Here is a 19827-nt window from a genome sequence, read left to right as displayed (position 1 = left end):
CAAATTTTTCAATAACCTTCAAAGGTTAAAACATTCCGCCCCAAATAAAAACAATAAGGTAATTTACAGATTTTATTTAAAGCCGTTTTATTTTATATTTCTTTAATAGTGATACGCCCTGGCATATATCAATGTTTTTTTTGGATTATACATACACATAGCATAGGTTTTCATTTCATTCCGGATTTTTATTCTCCAATACCTCAATATTTTCCCGCCTGAACTCCTTCAGTGTGATCCGCATTGGTTCTGCTCCACCGCCACCACTTGGAGTTGTTTCCAGGCAATCCTCTCATACATACACATAGATATATAATTATATAGCCAATGTATATCTTGGATAGATTTTGAAATGTATTGTATGTACTATATACGCATATATAAGTGGAGTTTCTTTGCTCATTAACTCGCTTTTGTTTTGTTTTTTGTATATTTTTTTTGCTAATTAATAGCTCTCTGTGTTTGGATTTGTGTCTGTGTGTGCAATTGTTTAATTCAAACTGGGCCAAAAGGATTATTACATAGATATCATATATATATACTCATATAATGATTATTGTAATTACAATTCTCTAATATGTTACAATTCGAAATTAATTCAATAGTTTAACAAATGTTTACATTTTGCTACAATTTAACTCAAAACCGAAAACGCCGACTCATTTTACTCAAAACCCAAAACGATACACGATATTATCGTATTATCCGATCCAGCAGCGATCACTTAACGTTCTGTGTCCTTGTGGTGGACACAAACGAAAGTGTCCTTTCTACAACGTATGTGAGGCCGCGTCTTGTGATCCAGGCACAAGTCAGGCACTCCGTTGTCTCCCCCAACTAAATTGATCCATTTACCGACCTAAGCTCGTCCTCCAACCGAAGGTTTAATTGCAAATTAAATATCATAATCGTAACTCTTGAATGGCAAGCAAAGCGTTAATTTTTGGGTTCGTTTTTCGGGTTTTTGGTTTTCGGGGAAATGTACAGGTGGCCGTTTGCATACTATTTTAAGACTCTTATCAAAACTACAATTGGTTGTTCCATAAACTTGTTGCTTGAAGCTTTTGCAGGTGGTTCCGAGTGGGAGCATTACATAGAAGCGAAACTGTTTTTTTTTTATCCATTTTTTTCGTTTTTTTTTTTTTGAGGGGGTGTACACATATTTGTGAGGGAGAAAAAGCCTTAAAAGCAGTCAACAGTTGACAATATGGGGCGGCATCTGTTTATTTTTTAGCAGCGCCTTTTCATGGTTCATAACTCTGGTGTGTAAAATAGTTTCATTCGCATATAGTTCTGGTTGCTTTTATGTATATATAGATCTAACAATAATCGTTATCTTTGTTGAGATTTCGCAATTCTGCTGAGCTTATACCTCACGACTCCTATATCCTATATACTGTACGGTCTTTCATCAACACACACATATTATTTTTTGGTATCATAATTACCTCCGGCGGTTGCCTGCTCTCTTTTTTTTTTTGTTTCTCATTTAAACAATACAAGATACAAGTACATGAAAATTTGTGTATAAACAGCAAATATATAGGGTTTTATACATTAATTCATTATATATAGATCATTCTTTTTATATATATGTCTGTGTGTTGCTTTAGTTTGCTCCATTAAAATGCATATACGTGTGTGTGAGTTTTGCATTAAAAGCAATTCATAATTATCGCATATTCGGAAAAAATTATACGTACTCTAAACTGATCAACATAATATCACGTGGGGAAACCAAACTAAACGATTCGATTCATTAACTAATACCAAATATTTATACAATCCAAGGAAACGAAAGCTATTTACAAAACTGGTCCGAAAAAACACTAAACAGAATCGGTATTTAATACGTAGGCTATAGTTTTTGACTGGAACGACTACACTGCCTACTTTTTTCTAGGCCTGGGCCCGAAAACTAATCACGAAATACATAATAATCCATAAACTGGTTGTTGAACTACTTATTAATTACGTACGCTTTGCATTTGGTTTCTCTTTTACTCATAATCTCTGTTTTTCCCATTCGATTTATATTTTTGCTGTCTCAGCATTTCCCCTGCCTCCTCCTACAAACTTCCGATGGAATCCTGGCCATGTCAATTAATTGCCAGCCGCTGCACCTGCCTCTAGACCTGATCCTGATCCCGCTCCTATTGATGATTGCGATCGTCTGCGGATCAGATGCCGGGCGATGTTCAGGCGCTGCAGCCAGCCATAGCCTGCGTCTCAGTAAACCAAAACGGATTCCATCGTGATCGTATCTCATTTGTTCGCACTGCTGGCATTCGCGGCGTTGTTGGCCTGGATCTGGGAGACCGTCTGGCTGGCCGGCTCCAAAGTCCTTCGCGCCAGTCGAGATCTACAGAAGAATACATTAATATTTAAACACCTATGGGTATAAAAGGTAAACCTACTTGATCTGCCCAGCCAGCAAGGGGTTAATGGCATACAGCCAGTCGTGCACTTCTTTGTCGCCAAGGGTCTGGAGCAAGTAGCCACGATGCTTGGTCACCACACTGAAAAATACAAGTTGATGTAGCCTCTGTAATCACTTATTGTATAGAAACCCACCTGAAGGTGTTCGGAATCTTGACCATGGCCGCCTGATCTTCACTGCACTCGACTTGGGCGGTGGCTAGATTAAGGACAGCCCGTTCAACGGGATCCTTCTCCGAGCGGTAGATAAACACATAAGGACGACGAACAATCTATAAAGGTTTATAATATATAATCAAAATCTCTTAAATATATAGGTTAAGATAACTTACCACCCAGCGCTTCTTCCATCCAGAGCCGCCATGCTCCAGAACATTCAAGAGACCCTTGCGGGCGACTACAGGGCTAACACGAATCTCCTCCAGCTCCGGGACATAGAGGCGTAGGGGCAGGGCCGGCTGAGTGGCCGGAGCAGGGGCCTCCCAGCCGTTGGGGGCATCGGACCGATCGGGCGAACATAATCTGGTGGGGGATAAGAAGGTAAAATTAGTCAAGTGTCTCGTTCGAATGTTGGTTTAACAAGTTTTAGGTTCTTTGGACAGAACAGAAAATTACCTGCGTCGAATTACAAATTTGTTGTTTCTAATTGTGTAAAAGAAAACCGAAAAAAAGGAAAACAAACAAATAAAGTATTGGAAGTTTTTGTTTTTGAGTTTTTCGAGTTATTAGGAAAGTGAATGCGTGGTTGTGGGTGGGTGTCATGTTAGTATTTGCACGGCGATGATCGAATGGAGGCAATTGAATGAAACCAGCTGGTAGCAAATGAAACTTGTGCTTTCTTTATCAGTTTGAGTTTGCACCGACTTGGAGGATGATGTGCTCCAGCTTTCTGCTCCTGCTGCTGCCAGCTATATACTTTCCAGCATTGATGGCCGAAAGCTTGCCTTTGGAAACAATTTTGGGCCACGATAAAAACCCGGATCCGACTCGGGAAAAGTATATTTGGAATCCGTTTCCGGGCAACTGTGGCCTCAATGCCAGCATGGTGCCTTGTGCCGGGGTCTGCCCAGAAACGTGCAGCTTTAAGTCCGAGAAGTGTCCTCAGTACTGCGGCGTCAATTGTGAATGTATTGATGGTTATGTTTTCAGCGAAAGCCTATTGAAGTGCATTCTGCGACAGGACTGCCCCATTAACATACCGCAACAAGTTGTGGAAACGTACCGGGTCTTCCAGTAGAACACTTCTAGTTCACATCCAAATGACCAATAAAGAGTAAATATGAAAAGACCTGTATTTTATTCCAAACAATTGAGTTGACTGACCTAAGCGAATTGCATATTTCACGGAAAATCTATCCCCTTTATACCGAAAATTATTAGTTTAGATATGAGGCAACTCGCAGTCGAGATGGCTGTCCAGTTTTATTTAGTTCTTATGATTTTAAGAACAGTCTCCGCAGATGGAGAGCCCACTGAAAGCGATGACACGGCCAAAGACCCAGATGAAGCAACCCCAATCACATGGCCCACCGACGTACCGAGTGATACAAACACCACCAAGCAACCTGATGAAACGTGGCCCGCGGGATTACCCACCAATATACCGATGCCCACATTGATGTACCCACATGTCCCAGCCCGGACTAATAACCCTTTGGATGCTCTGCTCGATGAAGAAGAATATCGTGTGACAACGCCGAAATCAAATGTCAGCTTCACTCAAGTAGTGTGGAACACAAAGCCAGGAATATATATAAAGGATCACGAAGCCGAAATAGCCCACTGGCGGAAGCCTCTGGCGGAGAACGAACTGATCAGAGATCCGTTTTACTTCGGCTGCTGTCACAACTCTACGAACGTGGGATGTGCCGGCGTCTGCCCAGAAACCTGTGAGTACCGCTCCAAGTACTGTGTAGCGCTCTGCGGCCCGCCCTGCCGCTGCAAACGAGGCTTTGTCTATCACATTTCGGAAAAGGCCTGCAGACTGCGGTCCGAGTGCGACAAGTCGTTAGTGCAGAGCAAGTTCGGTATCTACCGGGTGTTCTTGTGAAGATGTGGTAGAGGGTTAGTGGTGATGTATGTAGTGTGGTGTGCTGTTGTGCCAATTTCGATTGTTCTAATAAAACAAAGAAAGCCAGATGGGTGGCAACTAACTACGCAGATGGAGGGTGCATGTGTTCGGTGTGAGAATAGAGGGTGGTTAGGCGACGACTTACTCCATGGAGTTGCTAGAGATGCAGCTGACGGTCATGTCGGCACAGCCCTCGTCGCTGGGCGAGACGTCCGACTGGGTCTGTGTGTCATTGGCCTCGCTCTTGGTGTAGCGTCCTGTGGAAACATTCAAGATATAATAATAATAAATAGTCCTTTATCTTAAATCATTCATCAAACTCACCCTGCACCAGCTTCAAGCACTTGAGCATAAGATCCTGCTCCCTTTGGTTGTATTGCCTTTCTGGAATGATTTGTTGCGGATCCTTGATGGGCGTTTGAGGTGACTGGGGAATCACCATGTGAACCGGTGAGGTGGCCGCCCGGGCAGCCAGATTGCACACATCCTTCTCGGTCTTGGTGGTCGGATTCGGGTTGGTGTCCATTCCCAGACGCTCGCGCAGCAAAAGCAAGTGCCGCATTCTTCCCACCTCCTCCAACCGAGTGAGTTTCTCCAGCTCCCACTGATGGTCGAAGATCAGGGAGTCGCCCCTTGGCCGCCAGCCATGCAGGTTCTCCTCACCGCGTACATACGTGGAACTGGTGTCCAGCACTCGACGCTGGCGCCTCTGCACACCTGAGGAATCATTAAGAAAGTCAGTAGGAGCGGGTTCACGGATTCGACAAGCGAGTGCAAGCGGACTGAGTACGAGAACAACTACAATGAGAATTGCTACCTGGACTACCTGCTTCGGATGCTCTGCGCAGCGCCAGCTCGTATACTCCGGTGAGGCGGTTGGCCTCCGGGTTGCGGTATTGTCCGGAAAAGAGATGCTTCAGGGAACGGGGGCCAGTACGGGCATCGCGTCCGTAAATGACCATGCTCAGGTCCTTGGTAATAATGGCCGGGCGGGCGCAGTTCTCCAACTGGAAAATTAGCAATGGTAAGGTCATTAAATTACTCCAAAACTTAGAGTCCCTTCCAAACTCACCTCCAAATAAGCGCTCAGAGTAATATAGATGGTCTCGCCGCCCTGGGAGACGCGGTTGAGCAGCGCCGAGTTGTGCAGGCTGGAGTCCCAGGCCGCCTCGAAGCGGTAGAAGGAGCGATCGTCCCCGGGCACCTCCAGTGCCTCGCCGGGGAAGAGACCCAGCGACAGGACACAGGCATCCTCGTCCTGCTCATCCGATGACTCTGGAGTATTGCGAATGCGACCCACCACCAACTCGTTGATGTCCTTCCACTTGACCTCCGCAGTGGGCTCGTGGACGATGGTGATGCGAATACGCCGCTGGATGCCCTGATGCAGAAGGAACAATCCCCGGCAAGGAAGATCGTCGCTGTGCTCTACCACCTGGTTTGACAAAATAAATAAACACTGAGTTGGTTAAAAAAGAGGAGGTTTGATAACGAAACTTACCGATGGGACATATTCTCCATTGGGAGCCAATTCACAAATCTCGAACCAGACCAAGACATCGTGCTTGGCCAGAACAGTGGAAGTGGGTGCACAGGGTAGGGGTCCAAACTTGGGGCTGCGCACTGGCTGGCTGATGGGAATGCTGGGGGGCAGCATACGACGGGGTGGTGGCCGGGATACAAACTCCTGCTTGGCATCCTTGTGCAAAGGATGTGTCTGGTAGTGTCCAAAGATCTTGAACATGATGGGTTGGGTCTTCAAATACTCAATAAAGGACTTGGTCACGGGAACAGTAATCTAAAGAGTAAGATTTAGTGTTAGCTTTCATTTGAAGATATTCTTTGAGATATTCTTACATTCTGAACATGATAAAAGCCCAAGGGAGCGCCCGAAGCTGAGTTCTTGACCGGTTCGGTGGAGAAGGCCTCCTCATGACGATGCAAGAAGCTGGAAAGGATCAGCAATTTGTAAAAACTGTCTAATATTTTGGCTATTCGGGTTCCTTACTTAAACTGACAGAAGATGTCTGCATATTCAGCTCCAATGCCAGTGGCCTGGAGCACAGTGACACGGAAAGTGAATTCCTTGCCCACTTGCAAATGTTCACCTGGCTCCTCGGCATTCTCATGGCACTCGGAAGCAGAGTTGGAGTCAATGCCACGACCAGAATCCACGTCCTCGAGTTCCGCTATGGGGTTAAGAGTTGGAATCACATTTTTAAAGCAGACTGATTAGAGGACTCACCATCGAGTTTGCTTTCAAGACCTCCATTATCAATGTACTTCTGGACATCATCCTTTTCGTTCAGAGCTCGGTACTTGGGCTTGGCATCATCCTCGTTGAAGACCAAGCGAGCCGACTGCTTCACACCATTATTAAAGTCAATAGACTCCTCGTCCAGGACCGGTTGAACGGCAATCCTCAGATAGCCACGCACGTCGCCACGCTCATTGACGATGGCCACCTTGTGGACCAAGGGAACGGGGTAGAGCAAGTTGCTCAGATAGATGAAGGAGCGTCCGACCATCCGGAACCAGGGGAATCGGTCGTAGAAGGGATCCCCACCAGTGAGGCTCTCCACGTTGTAATCCGGCGAAGTGGGGCTCATCTCGGCCTCATTGTGATACATTTCGCGCATCAGCTCCAGGCGTTGTCTGTAAAACACAGAGACGAAATTAAAAATGGAACATTAGACCATGAAAAATAATACTTTATTTATTAAAATAAATAATTGCGTCGGAAGAGAAGTGCAGATAGAAACACAGCAAGCTAAACCCCCAAAGAAGATGGAAAGCCATGCAACTACAACAAAGGAAAGTACTTTCTACACGTCTATTATACAAAATGAAACCTGTGTTGAAATCACACCTAGACGGTATCAGATTCGCCAGCGTGAGCCTGCCCCGATCATTGGCCTCGACTGGCGGCTCCGGCTGCTGTGGACTATCCTGGTTTGGTGGTGGAACGAATCCGGATAGCGTCTCCATGCCGGACGTATCGAAAAGCATGGATGATGGCGGACTCTCGACATTGTATATCTGTCGCATCAACTCGAGGCGATAGCTGGGTTATGCAATCAAAAATGATTTGGGTTTCGGGGGATTTTGGGATGGCGGATGTTGGATTGTGGGTTGCGGGTGGTGAGAGAACCGAAAAAGTACAAATCAACAGTTGTTCGAGTAACCTAACCTTTCGTGGTTTCGGGTCTGATGGCGATGATTCTTGAGGCGTAAATGGTGGCGGCGTGATCTTTGTTAATTGCCAAAGTTATACAAAATTGCGAAAATTAGTACCAACCAACTCTAGGGCTTTTGCTAGCAGAACTAGAAACTAGAATCCATGAACTACAACCACCATGCACGTACCAAAATAAACATAATCACAAATACAACTCATATCGGAAGCCAGCTTTGAATTTTTCAAACTTTTAACCAAAAGTGCATAGAAGAATGAACGTGAGCGAGGATCAGGAAATCCAAATCAGTGAAGCACTGACTCAGGACTGACTTACCGTAGCTTCTCCAGCGACCAGTAATGAGTGGCTCCGTTCTTGGTATCGGTCACCTCCACGGCCACCAAGGTCTTGGAGACTGGCGGAGCTCCGAACTCATCCTCCTGCTGGAGAGGGGCCATGCTGGAGGCAAGCTCAGGTGGCAGGGGAGAGTACAAGGTGTCGGTCAAGAGCGTGAATTGAAATTGCACCTAAGATGGGAGATTTGCATGAAAAAGTGTATGATTTTAAACCGGATATAGGGTATACCTTCTTCTTCAACTCAACGGAAATGGCATTGGCCTCCTTGAGGAATATAGCATTGCCCCAGAGATCATCCCGCAAGGATGTGAATTGATGGTAACGCCATTTGCGGAAGGCCCAGGCAGCCAAACCAGCCTCTCGGGCAGTCCAGCAGGACTCGTACATTGGGTTGGCTGAATGCGATTATAAGAAAAGGACACAATTATACAACCAATCCAACGCCAACCAAGTGGCATCCTCCACTCACTGTAGACATCCTCCTCCTGGTGGAAGTCCTCCGGAGAGTAGCTGCTATACATCGACATGGTCATCGATTGCTCCTCCACTTGCTTCTGCAAGGCATCGATGCGGGCCTCGTAGGTCTTGCGCTGCTCCTCGAACTGCTGGTCGGCCTGGAGCTTCTCCCGCTTGTATTGCTCCTCCAGGTTGTCCAATCGCTTCTTCATCTCGGCCTTGAGATCGATGCCCTGCTTCTCGAGCAACTCGCACTGGGCAAAGTTCCAGTCCACCTGCTGGGTGTCGGCCTTCTCCACCTCGTTCTCCGCCTCGGTCTCGGTCTCGATCTTGTCGCGCAGCTCGCGGGCCTGCTCCGGATTGGTGAAGCGGAAGACATGGTTCTTGCCCAAAATCACTCGTGATCCGGTCTTGAGGACCTCCGGTTCTACCAATTTACGGCCATTCACATAGATGATGGCGTCCTTGTGCGGCAACAGGGTAACCGTGCTGTTGCGGTTCTCGAAAGTGCAGTGCTCCTTGAGGATGTGCGAACCGGAGAGCTGAATGTCTTGGGGCACATTTGCCTCATGCGTACCCAAACGGGTCAAGCCGTCCTTGATGTAGTAGAGCAGACATTCGGAAAGATTGGGATCTTCATTAAGATTCACCAGATGTGGGGTTTTCTTAGGTGAGAACACGCCCACAGTAATGCCATCCTCCTTGACGGCCACGCCCATCTCGGCAAAGACCGCCTCACGTTGCAGACGAATCTCCTCGGTGCGCTTGAGTTTCTCCTCCCAGGTCTCGTTGAGTTCTGTAGAGGATTGAGTTAATATGAAGGGTTTGTATGAAGATATAGTTTAAAAAACCCACCTGCTATTAGTTTCTCGCTGGCTTGGAGCTGATCCACTGCCATTTCCGTGGTGGATCCATTGCGGTTTCGGGACTTAGTGGGTGACTTGATCACCGTGGACTTGGTGAGTTCGTCCTCTGCAAGAATGGAATTATTATTATTAGCTTAAGAACTCCCCAAACACTTTAAATCACAAGCGCAGTGACAAGCGTGCTAAGATTACCAAGATTATGAAATACATAAAAATATATTTTGGATAATAAATATATATATATATATATTAAGCAAATGCCGATTGTTGTGGATTATCTGAGGGACTGTTGCATAACTCTGGCATGTCCACTTTCTAGCCCTAAAGCAGTGCGGACTGCGAGGAGTTGGTGCCTGTCTCTATTTTTGGACCTGGGCAACACAAATAAAATTTATAAAATCCAAAATCCAAGTCTTTCCACACGACCGAAGATCCTGGCATAGGAGTTCAGGTCCTGGAGTCTCTTTGGTTTATTTCGATGGCAACATAAAGAGGACTTGACTGTGATTATTCGATATGGAATATATAGGATTATATACGTCCAGAAGCGGTTTTATTTAGAAGCTTTCACAATACAGCACAATATAGACGCACACACAGAGAGAAATGTAAGATTATTGGCAGTGGTTAACTACAAAATCATTGCGTTTCAAAACCATAAAATAAAAAAAATAATATTTAAGAGTATTCTTAAGAGTAAGCTCTGAAACGCACTGTACTTTCATAATGCATATTTGTTTGGTTGCATGTGAAGCCTTTAATTTTTGATTAGCGCTGATTTCTTTGGCATTTACTTACTATTCGCATCGCGCTTCTCACACACCACTTTGCCATCGGGTCCTAAATGAAATAGGTTTGGTTTTTGGTTGGTTGTTGTTCTTTCTAGCGTTACTAGACTAGAACTAAGTCTAACTTAAGCTTTGGTATTTTTTTGGGCTTGTTTTTCGAGTGTAGCGAGTAATTTTGGTAGTGTGGCTTGGGTTTACGTACTCTAGCTTAGTTATATTATATGGAAACCTCACAGAAAAGACTTCAGTGTGTAGGAGAACTTACCTTCTTGTACTTCAATACCCTCGGCTTTCAATAGATCCCGGAGTTTCTGGATCTCCTCCTTGAGTTCGCGAATAAGCTTGGCATTGGCGTCTTCGTTGACGACAGCCTTGCAAACAATTTGCTTGGCACGATCCGCATAGCTATTAAAACATATTTCATTATACATTTTCATATCAGTTAAATGTCTTATCCTCACCGCAGTGTGCTGAGAGTTTCATCATAGTTGATATCTGCCGGGGAGATGGCGGCAATCATAGCAGTTTTGGAATTACCTCCCAGGTTTTCACGGAGTAACCAAGTCAGGGCCGAATCACGATACGGAATAAAGTCTGCCTTCTTGGCATTCTTTTTCTTAGAGGCCTATAAAGTATAGAAAATGTATTAGAATCAACAAATAAAGAAGATTTTGAGCTGTTTTTAACTTACAGACTGCAATTTATCAAGGCAGCAGATAAGGAAATTAATTTTATTAATATATTCAAATTTAAAATCAAATTCTAGATTAAATTAAAACTTACAACTTCCGCCAGAGCTGAGATAACTTTGCCCAAAGTAGTCAGCGACTTATTGATGTTGGCTCCCTCCTTCAAGCGGGTGCCCTTGGCGCCGGTGGAATCAGCTCGCTCCGAGCCAGCAAGATCCACCAAGCTGATCTTGGATACCTTCTCTGTGATCAGATCGGTCATCGTATCATGTCGGCGCTGGGTGAAAAAGATGGTAAACACCGCATGGGAACGGGAGCTGGTTTCGTTCATGTTGGTGGCGGCCACAGTTCTGAAGGAGAAAGGAATTGAAGTAAACAAGAAGTTTTCAATAAAAATGACACCTACCGAGCCTTGTTTCCCTCATCAATGAGATCGTGTATGTCCTGGTAATCAGTGACTGCCAATTTCGACAAGTCCTCAACATAAGGACCCAGCAGAGGATGCTCTCTGACTCGTAGATTGCCCTTGTTTTTGGGATTCAGAAGATCCCGGACACGCTCGCAATAAATTTCCATATAAGAGACTTCCACCTATTGAATATTATAAAAAATAACATTCCGTCATAAAAATATCGAAACAAAATTTTGTTCTCAGATTTTGATGCAAATTGATAGGGAATCGATCCACAAATCGTTTGAGGTATTTCTTTTAAGAATCGGATCGGAATTGTCGGAGATATGGACACCGCAGGGGGCCCTTTAAGGCAATCCGAGGGCTTACAAGGGTTCCATCAGAAAAATTTGAAAAATATTGAAAAAAATATTATTCTCAGATTTTGATGCAGATTCATGGGAAATCGATCCACAAATCGTTTGAGGCATTCCTTTCAAGAATCGAATCAGAATTCTCGGAGATATGGACATCGCAGAGGGCCCCATACGGAAATGCAGGGTTTCATCAAGGGGTTCCATCAGAAAAATATTAAAAATATCGAACAAAAATTTCGTTCTCAGATTTTGATGCAGATTGATTGGAATCGATCCACAAATCGTATTCCTTTCAAGAATCGGATGAGAATTCCTATACGGCAATCATCGATTGAAAATGTTGCTCACAAGAGTTCCGCAAGAGAATCTGATCTAAAATAGAAATAATTTAGACATCCTTGTAGACGTACCGAATATTTGAGATCGTCGGTCTCTGTTTGCTGGATACGACCGAATAGATCCTTGCAAATCATGGGTATGATACCCTCCTGCTGCTCCTCCTGCCTGCCCATCATGGTGTACGACTTGCCAGCACCAGTCTGGCCGTAGGCGAAAATGCAGACATTGTAGCCATCGAAGGAGTGCTGCAGCATCTCCTCCCCAATGTCCTTGTAGACCATCGATTGTGTGGAGAAGTCGGCATCGTGGTGCTGTAAGACAAATATATATTTATTGGAAATTGGACAGAGTAGCATATGGCTTTACTTACATCATGTGACCAGTAGGAGTAATCAAAGTTGAATCGCTTCACCGACTCGCTTGTGTTTGGCGGTACTTTTGGGTTGGTAATGGCTGAAACACGATTTCAATTTAGTTTTTATTTTTATTGCAATTTATTTTTCAAATGTTCTTACCCGTTGTGGCCCCGCTCATCTCGATAATGCATTTCGACTCCCTGGCTATTTCCCGTGAGTTGAAGGGGCGCACTCGCACCGCCACCTTAACCGACGACATCTTGAGGCTGCCTCTGAGTTGGTGTCCTGTCCTGGTTTCCGGTTAACTGGAGTGGAAGGAACAGACCAGAGGAGAATTTATTTTTTAAATCACATTGAAGTCATTCGAGTGGGCCTGTAAATTGGCTTGAGACTTGCTACACTGTAGTAGCTTCATAATTGCCTCACAACTTTATGGGTATGTGCTAGTGGTAGCTTCAAACTATGAGTCATGCCCCGGCAAGTCGCCAGGGAAATTTGAATTGAAGCCAGGGGTGGGGCTGCCAGAGAAGTTGGTAGTCTAATACTCCAGAGGTTCACACAGTTGGATAAAATTCAATTGATGCATTTTCAATTAAATAAATAACTATTTTTGAAATAAAACTAACTAAATTTTTTGATATATTTATAAACACATTTTTAAACTTTAATCTAAAGAATTCTATTACAAATTTTTACTCAAAGTCTTGGCATATTTTACTTGATTGTTGAACTTTGATTTTATGCAAATAGTTTTGTGTAACCCGCCGTCTCTTGACTTTTATTTATGCTACCCCCGAAGTGGCACACACACTCTCGAAGTCAAGGGAAAAATTCCACAATCCACAATGCTTCCAATAAAAACGCAGACACTCGAATGAGTCATCGAGCCAATACAAAGGGGCTGAATAAAGGAAACCACCCAAACCCTGCCCAGAGGGGGGCTAACATCACACTTTAGTTCAAGTTACCTTAAGTCAAAAGTCGAGCAGTGGCTGACTTAAAGGGCGACTATATCCTTTGAGTTAATCATATTTGAGAATTATAATTTGTGACACTTGTTTGATTGCACTTTAGTTTTCAAGTTCCAGTTTTTTTGATAATATTTTTTTGATTATTTTATTTGATTCACTTTTTTAATGTTTTTTGTTTCGCGAACAATGAAATTCTTTCACTAAAACACACTCGAGTCCTAAAATATTGAGATGCAAAAGCTAGAAACTATTCCAGTGATTTCTACTAGAAGTGAGTGTGATTCTCATGCGCAGCTGTGAGAATTTCTCACTTTCTCAGCCTCCTCTCTCTCTCTCTCTCTTTGTTTACCTGGTGGGAAGTACATTTGTTTATGTTTTTTTTTCTATCAAATTTTTTTTTTTGACGAAACTGTCAAGCAGATATGCAACAGCCTGCAGTAGTCCTGAGGCAAAAGTCTACAAAAAAGGATACGCGCAGACGCGGGAGATGGTCGGATTGTAGAGAGAAAGTCGGTAGAAAAAGCGGAGAAAAGAGAGACAGACATAGAGAGCGAAAGAGAGAGAGAATGGGAAAGAAAGTGAGTTTGAATATGCAAAATATTTGTGTAATTTTAGTTATTCGAGTATATTATGATATGCAGACTGACGCAGATTGAAGGCGGAGAAAAGAATATGAATAAATTACAAAGGACATAAAGTGCAGAATGTGAAAAAACTCTTGGCGCCTTTCTGTCTACTAAGAAGGTCCTGTTTGGCAGTCCTGGCTCGGCTTCAAGTGCCAACCCTCATTGGCCCTTGAGACAAAAGCAAAACACTCGAGGTCCTTTTGCGCCATATAGTTTTGTTTTATTTTTATGGCTTCACGCGGGGCCACACGGCGGATACTTAATGCCATATGCAGGACCTCTAACCGCACTCACACCCACGACCACACACACAAACAGAAAGTATCCTTCGCAAAGCGGAATATCCTTCGCTTAGGTCGTCTTGACCTTTATTAATAAATTTTCATGTTGCCTTTGCCATGGACACCGAGCCAGGATATCTCTACACTCTACACTATGCACACTTTTCTGGAGGCCACTGTCTCAAATATATATGATGTAAAAATTAGAAAGGAATAATTCAAAAAAATTATGTAAAAAATAGAAAATGGGCTATGGGTCTGAGAATTTTGAAATGTTTGGATCGAACGAATTGATGAATTTTGCAAACATATATTTTGAAGCAATTACCAATTGAGTTTCGTTTAATTTTTTATTGTATTATCGGGGCTTTTTAGAACTTATAGAACTCAAAATATTTTTTGTTTCAAAAACATTTGGGGCTGCTGTTGGTAGTCCGTTTGCTGGTGTTGTTGTTGTTGGGTCTCCTGCTGGTTCATTTCGTGTTCTTGTTGCAATTCCTGTGTGTAATTGAATACTAGGATAAAACTATCCAACATGGATCGCTTGGAAGTGGTGGCGAATATTATCGACAGCACCAGAATTGTGGTTAACAATAAGGCGAAAAACAATAAATAACCAAAAGCGCACATTCGCGTAGCTTATTTCTCTTCTTCAGTCAAAGGATATTATTTTATATATTATATATGCATATAGAGGTATATCTATATATGTGTGTATGCCTTTCTGCCTTTCTCTATAACAGCGAAAATTTTGCATTTCATTTCAAAGGAACAAAGAACTTGTTAACTTTCGGATCACTGATTAGTTTCATTTGGGATTCATTGATTTTCGAAGATTCTCTTTACTTTTCCGTGTTACGAGAGTCTTTCTTTGGTGAATTTTTTCGCTTTGGGGAAAACTATGGGTTTTTTCTGCACAAAATCGATGGCCAGCCAGCGGAGGGCCTGAGAAAAATAACACGCACGATTCGGAACCAGAACGAACTGCACCCGTTAAGGGTAGACGACACAGTGAGCTCTGGGAAAGTTCAGAGCTTCTGCTTCTGGCAGGATGTGCGACCAGCCCTCGGCCAAAACGCATGCGCCAATACATTGCGGCTAAGGGGGAGGGTAAAGGGGGCTAGAAGAGGGCCAAATCTGGAAGCGGGTGTAGTGAGGTGTATATGGGTATGCGAAAAATTTCATAAATTTCATGGCGAGAGCTATAACAAAACACTGGCCTGTCATTCGCTGGCATAAAGAATTTCATTATTACTGCAAGGTGTGCTCACTATTGCCGGACGTTGCTGTTGCCACCCCAGAGGAGCCCCCGCCTTCCTGGATGTTTGATCTTATTATGAGCTATTTCACTATCGCTGCCGGCACAGTGGCTCTCACCCCCAGCCGATGACGTAAAATGGATTGTGTGTGTGTGCCGCCTTTTTATTTTTTCTATTGATTTCCCAGGACAAGCTCTGGCTTTTTATGTTACTCGGTAGTTTCATTTGTATACTTCTCCGGCGTAATTACATTGACATTGAAATCTGAAGCTGACAGGGCGGTAAAAAGCTGGCGGGGCGTGGGTGTGAAACGGCTGAAGGCTGAAGGATGATATTAAAACTGTCTGTCACAATCTTGCCAAGCTTATCCTTAAAGACAGAATCCTTGTTAAAGTAACAAGAAACCTTTAAGGCTCTGCCCAAAAGGAATGGGCTATTTTAAATATATTTTTTTCTGATTCTAAGAGTAATGTATAATGATTTAGATATCTTAAAAGTATAAGAATAATTGTTATATAAGAACAATTCTTGTAAGTAAGAAGAGTTTTAAGCTGAAGCTGATTATGATACAAAAGAGATCTATAAGTTGTAGGTTCTTTACTAATCGCATTCCATGGAATTATATCTCAAATAGTAGTGAACATCTTTCAATATTTTGAAAATATTTTTATTCACAACCATCTTCAATAAGTCATATATCCCATGTCTAGTCCTAAGATCAAGTTCACCTTTTGGGAATTAGACGACATAAATTTCTATTACTGCGCAGAATTTTCATGAGGAATGTGTGCAAAGTGGATAAGGGCAGTTGTGGGAGGAGATTAGGGAGAAAAGAAAAGCACACAGAGACGAAAAACCAACCCAAATAATATCGAGCGTGTGTGGAAAGCAAATACAAGGAGCTGAACCCCAAAGGGTCTGGGTAATTCGGGAGGGTCGTTGACGTTTATTGTTGGCTGCGCAATTCCTCTTTTTTTTCCCCATTTCACTTCAAGCTTTAAGGACCTGCCACCAACGAATGTCAATGACAGTTCATGAGCCAAAAACATTTCTGACTCCTCTCCGCCAGGATGATCCACAAGCAATTAAAATAACACACTCCAGCGGCCAACACGGCGTATGAGTCATCTAAGAGGGGCCATAAAAAGTTTCGATTATTTAGCAAATTTCTAGCTGCGGGCTTGCCAGCAAATTACATTTAAATTCAATTTTAAGTCTGCTGCTGGCTCAAATGACATTTATAGCCTGCGTGGGCGAAAGGCGAGAGCTCTTCAAATGGCAGACACGTGGATGCACCCCCAATATCATGCCATAATTTCTTTTATTTTCTAAAGCCCCCCGGGGTACTTAAAGTGCACAGCGAGATTTAAATGGGAAAAATAATAATAAAAGTAAACAATTTATGAAGTATTTATATAAGAAATATTTATTTTTGTGCCTGTAGGTCTGAGAACATAAACCTTAAATTCGCTTTGGGTTTTAAATTATTAGAAGCTAAACTAGGAAAACAATCCCTAGGAACATCGAGGAGAACGGGTAGGAGTACTAGAGAGCCTGCCCCACGCAAAAAAGGAACTGCCACTGGCGTACAAATACATTCTAACTGGAAAAAAAATAATACGGCGGATGACTCATCCGGGCAAAGGACTCGTGCCAAGCTATCGTGTGTATGTGTGCGTTTGGGAGTGTGGAACCTGGCCACAGTCGCGTCCCAGCAGAAAGGGAATACCAAAGAGCAGAAGGCATGGAAACGGAAGGACGGAAGGAAGAGCGAGCCAAATGGTGAATCATCTTTCAAGAGCCAAACTTTTCCTTCCTTCCAAGCCATGTCCTCTGCCTACCACCCACTTACAAAATTTTTTTTCGGGCCCCACATAATTTCAAGGTTTGTTTACAGAATGTTTTCTGGCTACACGACAATAAAATATAATACAATATTTAATTAAATAATTATTCATCAATAAAACATATAAAAAAAATATTATTTAAACAAAAGAATAAATAGAAATACAATTTAACAAACAAAAATATAAAGAATGTGTTTTATTTAAGCTCCATTTATTTTTGAAGTGTAGCAGGCTTCCTTTTTTTTGATGTTGGCATGGAATGTTGTAACTTGTGGTGCCAAGTTGTCGCTCTATATACGAAGAATATTATTTGCAACACACGCTGCTGCCAGGACACGTTGATTAGCAAGTGATTTCCATTTCCAGAGCTTTTTGCTTCATGCCACAAAATGGGTCTGACCACACGTGATGGAGTAGACCGCAATGGGCGTCCGACACGCCCCTCCGGAAAAAAAATAGGAAATTGCAAGTTTTTGAAATATGAAGAGGAACTCTCAAAAGTGCAGGCCGCAGACAATACACTCGTATATCATTTTGGACAACCGCAGGCTTTTGGTCCTTTTCCTTGTCAAAACACAATTAATAATAAACTAGGGAAAATCGCCGGGACAGGAAGCCATTTCGCGACCAGGTGAATTTTAGCCAACTCTGCGTGCGGCGGTCTCTCCATTTTCCTTTTTAATGCTTCTTGACGGAAATTTATGTTTATTGCTCGGCACCCCCTTAGCTTTGCACTCTTTTTCCCCCATGGCCTTTTTTTTTATCCTTTTACGCTTTATTTTTTTTTTTTGTACAAGTATTTTCCTTTATTTATTCATGACACTTTGGAAGCCACTTTATGGACGGTGCTTAAGCTGCGTTCTCTGAAAGCCAGGTCTTTAAGCTGGCAAAACAATATTTTCCCAAGGGGGCTTATATGCGACCACTAAGCCCGGTCTATGATGTTTTCTATTTTAAGAACAGAAAAAACAATCACAAGCTCCAATCCCCAGTAATCCACTGCGCACTTCATATTTCAATTAAACTGGACATTGTAATCATACCACAGATTTTCTGATTTCATGACGCATAGTTCTTACAGCGAAAAAAAATGTGTAATACAAAAACAAAACTTAAAAATATAAACATAGTTTAATAGGAATGAATCACTATCCTTATCATATAAATGACTAAAAATATGAAACATGAGGTCCTTAAAAATAAATATATAACTAAAAGTGTGTCTTAAATTCTACTCCGGGTTGCTGCTTTTGGGAAGTGCACCATCCAACCGCTCCAAAGAAAAGCCAGACGCCCACACGAGTCATTCAGACAGACAGACGGACATCCCAGATAGTCGTATATCCATCTGAGGTGTAATATCTGCCCACACAATTCTTCCATTTCAATGGGAATGCACTGACTTTCTGCGTCGCAACGAGGTGAAGGCTATTCTGATGTCTGACTCCCGCAAAGGTCAAAGGTTGGCTGCCCATCCACTTGACACGCTGCCTCTGCAAACATTTGGGTTCGATCCCACCCCCAGTGGGATTCATGACAAATACAGTAGATGGACCTCCCCGGCATGGTAACTCAATTTCCACTCCTGACGTCAATTGGCGAGGGCGATAACCAAAAAAGCCGTGGGTGGACACCGAAATGCGTCTGCTCGAGATTTCGAGCCCTCTGATGACAGGTTGCACCATATGCTCAGGAAAATTTGCAAACAACAGTCAAGAGGTTTTATTTTTAGAGTGTTAAAGGGGGAAGGAGGCGTGGCCCGCCCACAACAGCTGCTAGAGTATCTGGAGCCGAAGGAGCCGCAACAGGATAATTGTGGAAGTGTCCCTGCGGGAGATGCGTGCGCAGTTGGCAGGCCAACTTGGTATGGAATATTGATTTTTCACACAATTTCCCGAATACAGGCAAGTGGAGTTTTTCACTAAACACCCAAAAAAAAACAGGTCTCATAAATTAAACAAAAGACTTTTTGAAAAATGATTATTAAGGAGCAAGGAATTACTCACATTTGATAACGATACTATGGACACTCCCCTTTTGTGTGTGGTTGGGGGGTTTTCGATCTCACAATCACAGTTTGTTTGAATTTTAATTGCACTCGATTTGTGTTGGTTTTTGGGATTATATTAATTCGCCCCTATCACTTGACCCCGCAGAGGAAAATCGGTTGTTTTTCCTTTGTTATTTCGCTGCGTTTCAAATGTTCTGCCGATTTTTCACCGAGGCCATTACGCGAACAGGCAACAAACGACTCTGCCAGCCATTTAGACAGTTGTCCCACAGCTCGGGTGCTGCGCGTGCTGGAAAATTGTTTGCAGCTGCGCGCACGCAAGCTTGGAAAACGGAAAAACGGGCGAAAAGCGAATTTTCCTTTCCGCCCCCTTCGACAAGCTGGCTTTGTTTTTGTTTGGAACAGCTGATTATTGGGTGTTAGTGATGGTAACTCTAGACCGATAACAAGTGCTGATAACGATAACAAGTTTATGCGGTATAATTACTTTTAAATAGTTTTTAAGTTTTCACATTCTACAAATTATA

The 19827-nt window shown here is 43.1% G+C and overlaps 4 protein-coding genes across 18 annotated transcripts; 2 read left to right on the top strand and 2 right to left on the bottom strand.

Annotated features, from left to right (window-relative positions):
• Positions 1-62: 62 nt before the first annotated feature.
• Positions 63-19732, bottom strand: LOC6496289 (kinesin-like protein unc-104). 15 transcript variants are annotated; one of them, XM_032451102.2, is made up of 28 exons: positions 19296-19732; positions 12465-12610; positions 12320-12402; positions 12021-12260; positions 11249-11433; positions 10937-11192; positions 10845-10847; positions 10615-10778; positions 10419-10558; positions 10164-10205; positions 9355-9471; positions 8513-9295; positions 8272-8438; positions 8023-8213; positions 7380-7574; positions 6756-7165; positions 6519-6699; positions 6368-6458; positions 6012-6308; positions 5583-5945; positions 5337-5517; positions 4835-5227; positions 4656-4767; positions 3055-3081; positions 2772-2961; positions 2575-2711; positions 2418-2519; positions 63-2362 (listed from the first exon to the last, which is right to left on the bottom strand). In XM_032451102.2, the coding sequence occupies exons 2-28, from the start codon at positions 12562-12564 to the stop codon at positions 2266-2268; spliced, it is 5247 nt and encodes a 1748-aa protein (XP_032306993.1). In that variant the 5' UTR covers positions 12565-12610; positions 19296-19732; the 3' UTR covers positions 63-2265. The 15 variants fall into 15 exon arrangements, with proteins under 15 accessions (XP_032306993.1, XP_032306991.1, XP_032306992.1 ...); XM_032451100.2 differs by having other exon boundaries at positions 5328-5517; positions 19296-19731; XM_032451101.2 differs by lacking the exon at positions 10845-10847 and having other exon boundaries at positions 5328-5517.
• On the top strand, positions 3130-3725 carry LOC26513697 (accessory gland protein Acp62F). Its single transcript, XM_014908442.3, has one exon. It carries the CDS (start codon positions 3311-3313, stop codon positions 3674-3676), a length of 366 nt encoding a protein of 121 aa, XP_014763928.1. The 5' UTR covers positions 3130-3310; the 3' UTR covers positions 3677-3725.
• LOC6494269 lies at positions 3841-4595 on the top strand. The gene has a single exon (XM_001960590.4). The coding sequence runs from the start codon at positions 3848-3850 to the stop codon at positions 4487-4489; it is 642 nt and encodes a 213-aa protein (XP_001960626.4). The 5' UTR covers positions 3841-3847; the 3' UTR covers positions 4490-4595.
• On the bottom strand, positions 13344-15234 carry LOC26515446. The gene is made up of 2 exons (XM_014908646.3): positions 14512-15234; positions 13344-13494 (listed from the first exon to the last, which is right to left on the bottom strand). Exon 1 carries the CDS (start codon positions 14811-14813, stop codon positions 14571-14573), a length of 243 nt encoding a protein of 80 aa, XP_014764132.1. The 5' UTR covers positions 14814-15234; the 3' UTR covers positions 13344-13494; positions 14512-14570.
• Positions 19733-19827: the final 95 nt, after the last annotated feature.

Source organism: Drosophila ananassae, chromosome 3L, assembly GCF_017639315.1.
Source record: "Drosophila ananassae strain 14024-0371.13 chromosome 3L, ASM1763931v2, whole genome shotgun sequence".
Taxonomy (NCBI): Eukaryota; Metazoa; Arthropoda; class Insecta; order Diptera; family Drosophilidae; genus Drosophila; species Drosophila ananassae.
The sequence above is the reverse complement of the archived record's forward strand: the minus strand, read 5'-3'. Positions and strand labels throughout refer to the sequence as shown.

What these genes read in the sequence shown, in the direction of transcription:
- LOC26513697 (XM_014908442.3), top strand. Translation starts at nt 3,311, where the DNA reads ATGATGTGCTCCAGCTTTCTGCTCCTGCTGCTGCCAGCTATATACTTT.
- LOC6494269 (XM_001960590.4), top strand. Translation starts at nt 3,848, where the DNA reads ATGGCTGTCCAGTTTTATTTAGTTCTTATGATTTTAAGAACAGTCTCC.
- LOC6496289 (XM_032451100.2), bottom strand. Translation starts at nt 12,564, where the DNA reads ATGTCGTCGGTTAAGGTGGCGGTGCGAGTGCGCCCCTTCAACTCACGG. An exon ending in CCAGGAGGAGGATGTCTACA is followed by an intron (nt 8,439 to 8,512) that starts GTGAGTGGAGGA and finishes AATCGCATTCAG; the next exon opens with CCAACCCAATGTACGAGTCC. An exon ending in ATGGAGAATATGTCCCATCG is followed by an intron (nt 5,946 to 6,011) that starts GTAAGTTTCGTT and finishes TTGTCAAACCAG; the next exon opens with GTGGTAGAGCACAGCGACGA.
- LOC26515446 (XM_014908646.3), bottom strand. Translation starts at nt 14,813, where the DNA reads ATGTGCGCTTTTGGTTATTTATTGTTTTTCGCCTTATTGTTAACCACA.